Source organism: Salvelinus fontinalis, chromosome 36 (genome assembly GCF_029448725.1).
Source record: "Salvelinus fontinalis isolate EN_2023a chromosome 36, ASM2944872v1, whole genome shotgun sequence".
In the NCBI taxonomy this organism is placed as follows: Eukaryota; Metazoa; Chordata; class Actinopteri; order Salmoniformes; family Salmonidae; genus Salvelinus; species Salvelinus fontinalis.
In genome coordinates this window covers 24,981,311-24,988,275 of record NC_074700.1, presented here as the reverse complement: position 1 = coordinate 24,988,275, position 6,965 = coordinate 24,981,311, and the positions used below count along the sequence as shown (strand labels likewise).

General features: G+C 43.4%; 1 protein-coding gene across 1 annotated transcript; it reads left to right on the top strand.

Moving 5' to 3' along the window:
• Positions 1-141: 141 nt before the first annotated feature.
• LOC129835511 (ras-like protein family member 11A-like) lies at positions 142-6,389 on the top strand. Its single transcript, XM_055901170.1, has 5 exons — positions 142-1,083; positions 2,512-2,568; positions 2,776-2,858; positions 3,870-4,040; positions 4,208-6,389. The coding sequence occupies exons 1-5, from the start codon at positions 933-935 to the stop codon at positions 4,508-4,510; spliced, it is 765 nt and encodes a 254-aa protein (XP_055757145.1). The 5' UTR covers positions 142-932; the 3' UTR covers positions 4,511-6,389.
• The last annotated feature ends 576 nt before the right edge of the window (positions 6,390-6,965 follow it).

Here is a 6,965-nt window from a genome sequence, read left to right as displayed (position 1 = left end):
TGGCTGGTTGATGCACCGTGCACTGCTCCCCAGACATACACTGTTTACTCATAGGCCAGTTTCTGGGCTCAGCAATTAGGAGGCGAAAACGAGGCTCGCAGATTAAAGTGGATGGATTATAATTGACCGGTCGTCGCGCAAATAATAAATTATAGCAAACTAAATTGTAGTTTAGCCTACCACTGCATGGTCACAAAGAACAGAGGCAACCCGTCAAAAATGTGGAAATGGTTGGTTGAACTAAATTACTCTGTAGGCCTATTTCCTAAAATAGTTTGTTTTTAGCCTTCAATTCCAACAATTGATTCAGTTTACTCATTGAAACCTATTTGACTGTCTTGAAATGTAGGCTAATAACTTGAGGAAAAGACCCCCAGGAATGATATCATATGCACCATTATGCTTGCCTATCCTAAACAGATAAAATGTCCAGATGCTAACAGGTCAGCGATTTGTAGGGGTTGTGCTGTCAGCAAATCTATGCTAGGCTACTCATTCACGCCCCATTCTCTCATCCCACCCCGGTTTGTCTGACTCTTCTCTCACTTGACTAACAACTGCTGCGGGCTCGGGAAGTGGCGGGATTGACTTGTCTGCCCTTCGTGGTTTATATGACTGTTCGGTGCTCTGTCTCTATTTATCCTATGTGAAATAACGGTTCCAAAGATACAATCTACAATCGGATAGCCTAACGGTCTAGGACCATGGGCGCCAAAAGAAACTCGACTATGTCAATTTGTTTAGCACTCAATGCAAGGGATCTTCAAACGGTAGGCATGATTGTTTCGAAGTAGCAGCCAGAGGAGACTATTATAATTTTTGTTCTTATCGAGATCGGGTGCATCGAGAGACAGTGGAATATTTTAGCAGTTGGGGGGGACGAGGAGAAAGAGGAACGGCATTCCCAGACTGGACTCACAAGGGGCTTCTAAATGCGTCTTCTTGTCGACCCACCGAGAACAATGAATAGTGGTTCTAGCAACTTTCTGCTAGTTCCAATACCGGAGTATCCCATTCTAGACTGCGTGCCCAACAAAAACGTCAAGATTGTGGTTTTGGGAGCGAGCAACGTCGGGAAAACAGGTAGGGGACATGGTTAATAACTTTTTGAGAAGTGCGCTGTAGCGCACTGTTGGAATCTGAAACCAAGAATCAATGTGAAAGTTTGTGTGTATATATAAATAAAGTTATCCATTTTAGGCCTATAAGTAATTTTCCTATGCAAATAGAGAATGAAGGCTAGAATGAAAATAATTAATTTGCATTAGTTTGTCAAACGGATTGGCTACAAATCCTTTTATTATGCAGACAATCCATGTCGATTTTTAAACAAATTGTACCTATTCAAATTTCCACCTATCACTTCAATCAGGGGTGTGAAACTCATTCCATGGAGGGTCTGTTGTCTGCGGGTGTTTTTTCATTTCTTTTTTTCATTTCAATTAAAAACTAGACAACCAGGTGAGGGGAGTTCTTTACACATTAGTGAACTTAATTCATCAATCAAGTACAAGGGAGGAGCGAAAACCCGCAGCCACTTGGCCCTCCATGGAATGAGTTTGACACAAGTGACTTAGATATTGTATTCGGCTATGTCTGTACTCTGTAGGACAGGCCTCTAGGCTACACACTGTCTGGTGTGCCAGTTGGATAACTTGTGGTAAACAGTGTCACCAGCGATTCCCTATATAGTGCACTACAATTGACCAGGGCCCATAGTGCACTACTTTTAACTAAACCCCTATGTAGGGAATAGGGACAATTTGTGTCTGGATGCAGACAGACTAAAGGGAAGCTGGTCTATACCACCTAAGGAGCAGGCCATGTCAACTATGAAAGATATGTCGCCTGCAGTATTCTCTTATGTCAACAATGAAAGATATGTAGCCTGCAGTATTCTCTTATGTCAACAATGAAAGATATGTCGCCTGCAGCATTCTCTTATGTCAACAATGAAAGATATGTAGCCTGCAGTATTCTCTTATGTCAACAATGAAAGATATGTCGCCTGCAGCATTCTCGTATGTCAACAATGAAAGATATGTAGCCTGCAGTATTCTCTTATGTCAACAATGAAAGATATGTCGCCTGCAGCATTCTCGTATGTCAACAATGAAAGATATGTAGCCTGCAGTATTCTCTTATGTCAACAATGAAAGATATGTCGCCTGCAGCATTCTCGTATGTCAACAATGAAAGATATGTAGCCTGCAGTATTCTCTTATGTCAACAATGAAAGATATGTCGCCTGCAGTATTCTCTTATGTCAACAATGAAAGATATGTAGCCTGCAGCATTCTCTTATGTCAACAATGAAAGATATGTCGCCTGCAGTATTCTCTTATGTCAACAATGAAAGATATGTCGCCTGCAGTATTCTCTTATGTCAACAATGAAAGATATGTCGCCTGCAGTATTCTCTTATGTCAACAATGAAAGATATGTCGCCTGCAGTATTCTTCTCAAGGTGTTACTCACTGGAGCTAATTCATCTCGTTGTTTTGTTCACAGCTTTGATTGTCAGGTTTCTGACCAAGAGGTTCATTGGGGACTATGAGGCAAACACAGGTAGGATTTGTATCATTCTCAAAGTGCACACTCATATAATATCTGTCATTTCACATTGTAAAAATGTTGAAATAGCCACACAACAGTTTACTATATCCTCCTGTGTTTAAAAACAACCAGTCAGTACAAGGCATCCTAATGTGTTGCATCATCATTAATTTCTTGCATATCTATCCATCATGCGCATTGCTAATCTCTGTTTTCCAGGGGCCCTTTACTCCAGAAAGATCAATCTAGATGGAGAACAGGTCTCACTGCAGGTTCAGGACACACCCTGTGTCTCTCTACAGGTAGGTCTCTCTCTCTCTCTCTCTCTCTCTCTCTCTCTCTCTCTCTAAGCACATAATGAAGTGTCCCAAAATGGCACCCGATTCTCTATACAGTGCAATACTTTTCTCCAGATTCTTATGTGCACCGGTCAGAAGAAGTGCACTACAATGGGATTAGGGTATCATTTGGAACGCCTCGGTGTCTCTAGTCTAAAGGTAACTGCTGCTCCTCGCTACAGCCTAGGGGTCTATCTAACCAGACGTGGGGTCAAATACTTTCAAATGTCAAATACTTTAAATTACATGCCAAGTCTCCCTTGGGATAGAGGTCTTCTAACCTCCTTCTTTAGGATGTTCTCACACAGACAGCACTTTGACTATTCCATTGTATTGGTTCAATCGCAAAAAGTATTTGACATACAGTAGCCTATGTATGTATTTGACACAGGTCTGGATATAACAAGTGGAAACATCTCCTCATTTTCCATTCTTCATTATCAGTAAGAATATATCATGTTACAGTAGACCAGGGCCCCTATAAAGCCTCTGAGTAGAGTGCTGATCTAGGATCAGTTACACCCTTTTAGATCACAATGAATGAGATTATATGGGCAGGTTAGGACCTGATCAGCACTCCTATTTTGAGACCCTTTGTGGACATGAGCCTACATCCAGTACCGGGGCATATCCCAGTCATTTTTCTCTACTCTGTAGTGGCTGTGAAGAGTTCAGTGACTCCCTAAGGGAGTCTCCCATTCATTTATCAAACTCACTTTGAAAACTAACCACCTGTTCAAAGGCCTGGTTTTGTAAACAAACTACAATCTGAGGTAAAGAGGGCGTTCTGTCTGTCTTCTCCATAATCTCCGAATAATAACCATAAGCAGGCTTCTCACAATAACACTAATAAATAGGCTAGTGTAGGAGGGCAGATGAAAGCATCACTGTCTACATCAGTCTGTACCAGTGGGTTTTGAGTATTAGAGACAGACAGATGTGACATGCTCTATTTCCTCCCCCCCTCCCCCCCAGGACGATGCAGAGGGACTATATTGTCAGGAGCAGATCAACAGGTCTATCTACTGGGCGGATGGATACGTCCTGGTGTTCTCCATCACCGACCACAGCAGTTATAGAACCATACAGCCTCTCTACCAGCACGTCAGACGCATCCACCCTGCAGGGAACATACCTGTTATACTGGTGGGTTTGACTGTTATATTACAGGAGATTGATGTTTTTATCATTATTTAAGTCTCCAGGTATGTCCTTGTCATACTGGTGTCTAAATAGATAACCTTTTTTCAGGAAGTATTTCTGGATGTTGCCTTTATTAACATTTCTCTAATCCTTCTCTCCTCTCCTCACAGGTAGGCAACAAGAGCGACCTCCTCCGTGCCCGCCAGGTGCCGGCTGACGAGGGCGAGACGTTAGCAGCCTCTCTGGGTGGGCCATACTTTGAGGCGTCTGCCAGGGAGAACCACGATGGGGTCCACGCCGCCTTCCTGCACCTCTGTGGCGAGGTGAGCCGGGCACTGGGCGGGGTTAACGGGGAGAAAAGGAGAGGGGGACTGCACCTGGCCCGGCCCAAGTCCCCCAACATGCAGGAGCTGAAGAGGAGATTTCGACAGGTGCTGTCCTCTAAGGGAAAGTCTTCCACTAACACCTTGTGATGACGATGGGATTTTTTTATTTTTTTCTACATGTTCTGGTTCTGTAATTGGAATTCTGGATTGAGCCCAGTTGACTCTCCTGTGATGTCGTTGTATGATAATGAATGGAACAATTTTTTCAAATGGAGCATTTCATTGGAACAGCGAGAAGAGGGAAACAACGGTTATTGTATTTCTTTGCATTGGAATGGAACATTAAGATAGAGGTTCCCCTTGTGGAAGGAATGGCACAGAGACAGCAAGGCCCAAGACTTCCAACAAAACAGTGTGCTATGAGGCTTTTGACATCACATACCATTCTGACAATCTAACAAATGGTGACAGAGGAGCCTGAAATACTGACTTTGACTGACAGGCCTAACGGACCAATCATAGGCTACTCTGAGATCTGAGCTGTCACGCACTAGCCTACTCTTCTTGCTTCTGATACATTTGTATTGAATGAATGTCATCTGAAAATGTACTGTACCCAGAAGCAAAACAAACCGATGTTTGCATCCCCAATGGCACCCCATTCCCAATTTAGTGCACTACCTTCAACCAGGGTCAAGTAGTGCACTATGTAGGGAATAGGGTGCGTTTGAGACGCATATATTTTGAAAATGGAAAAACATGGATAGGCCATGGTTAATTAAATGTTTATTTAGCAATTACATGTCCTTGACATTTAAATATGATCTGTTTTATAGCAGACTTTTATCCAAAGAGACTTAGTCATGCATACATACATTTTTACCTATGGGTGGTCCCGGGAATCGAACCCACAACCCTGGCGTTACAAGCCTCATGCTCTACCTGCTGAGCTACAGAGGACCATCCTGGTCTGTACTTATCTGAACCAACCTGATTCCATCTGAACAGTCTCTAACCACAGATATAGGATCAGTTTACCCTACCATTAGCACTAGCATGAACATAGATCAGAGCTTATAGGGGGAACTTCAGACAAACCTCTGTCAGGCCTAGGGTCACTGCTTGCAAAAGTCTGCTAACTTTTCCTACATTTCTGGGTTTACCAGAAATCCTGGTTGGAACTTTCCTGGAATCGGGAGGGAATAAGCAGTATTTCTGGAAACCCAGGGTATTGGGGGGGGAAGTTGCTGTAATTTTGCCACCCTAGTCAGGACCCTTTAGAGCAACATGTACAGGCTCCATTTGGGACGGATATATCTTTTTAATAAGAGACCAGAGAGGAAGAGACATGGGCTGTGTTCCGATTGGCACCCTATTTCCTATATAGTGCACTACCCACAGAGCTCTGGTAAAATGTAGTGCACTATATAAGGGAGGCATTTGGGACACACATTGGAGAGACATGTCAAATCGGAGTTCTCATGACCTTTCACCTCTATCTGCTGTGTCAGAGTTTTGTGGAACACACCAGAGGTTAGGGAGCGCCCAGTTCCCCCAGACTCGCACGGATACACAGACACACGCACGGACACACACAAGGACGCCTGGGGCACAGAGTCAGGGTCAGGGTTACTGTGGCACAGTGTTCCCGATAACGACACATTCCTCAGCATCTGGAATTTGTTTCTGTGAATCTGGTCGTTGGCCCCCAACCACCTCCATAGAGAAACACACACAACGACCTTTTAACCTCTGACCTTTGACCTATAAAATGAATCAGTGTGTCTCAGTAGAAGGATTCATTTCACTATAGTGGCTGAGTATTGCTTTGCTGGGTCATGTTCATTAGGGACAAAACGGACAAAACGAACAAGGAGGGACTACCTGGACTTGTCCAATAAGAAACACTTTTCTTTTCTTTTTCTCTGCAAAGTGTTTTAAACCGTTTTCCTGTGAGTGCTCTATTTAACACGACCGAGATGTTTGAGATGTAGTTTAGAAATGCTAATAAAGAAGTTTGAACTTGTTTTGAAGTCAGAAATGAGAGAGAATTGACCTCATTCTTCAACCATTTTAATTTCCTTCTCTTCCTGTCTCTCAGCAACACACACACACACACACACACACAGCCATTATAAAGACCCTCTTCCGATATGCCCCTGGCACCGGAGCCCTCATTCCAGCTATCCTCCCAGAGCCAACAGTCAGCCCCCACTGTAATACCACAGCGTGACTTACCAACCAATAATGACACATATGTTACACAAACACTTAGTATTTAAGGTTTTATCACAAATGGCACCATATTCCATATATACTGCACTACTATGGGCCCATGTGGTCAAAAGTAACACACTATATCCAGAATAGGCTCTGTTAAAAGTAGTGCACTATGTAGGACATAGGGTGCCATTTGGGACTCAAACGTACCCTTATTTCCCTCCAAGTGTGTCTGAATACCTACCAGATGAGCCAGACAGTAGCAACATGGCCCCGGCCCACCATAGAAGAAGAGCTCTGACAGTAGCAACATGTACCCAGCTCACCACAGAAGAAGAGCTCTGAACACAGCTCTCTGCAAGTCTTGTATTATCTCATAATT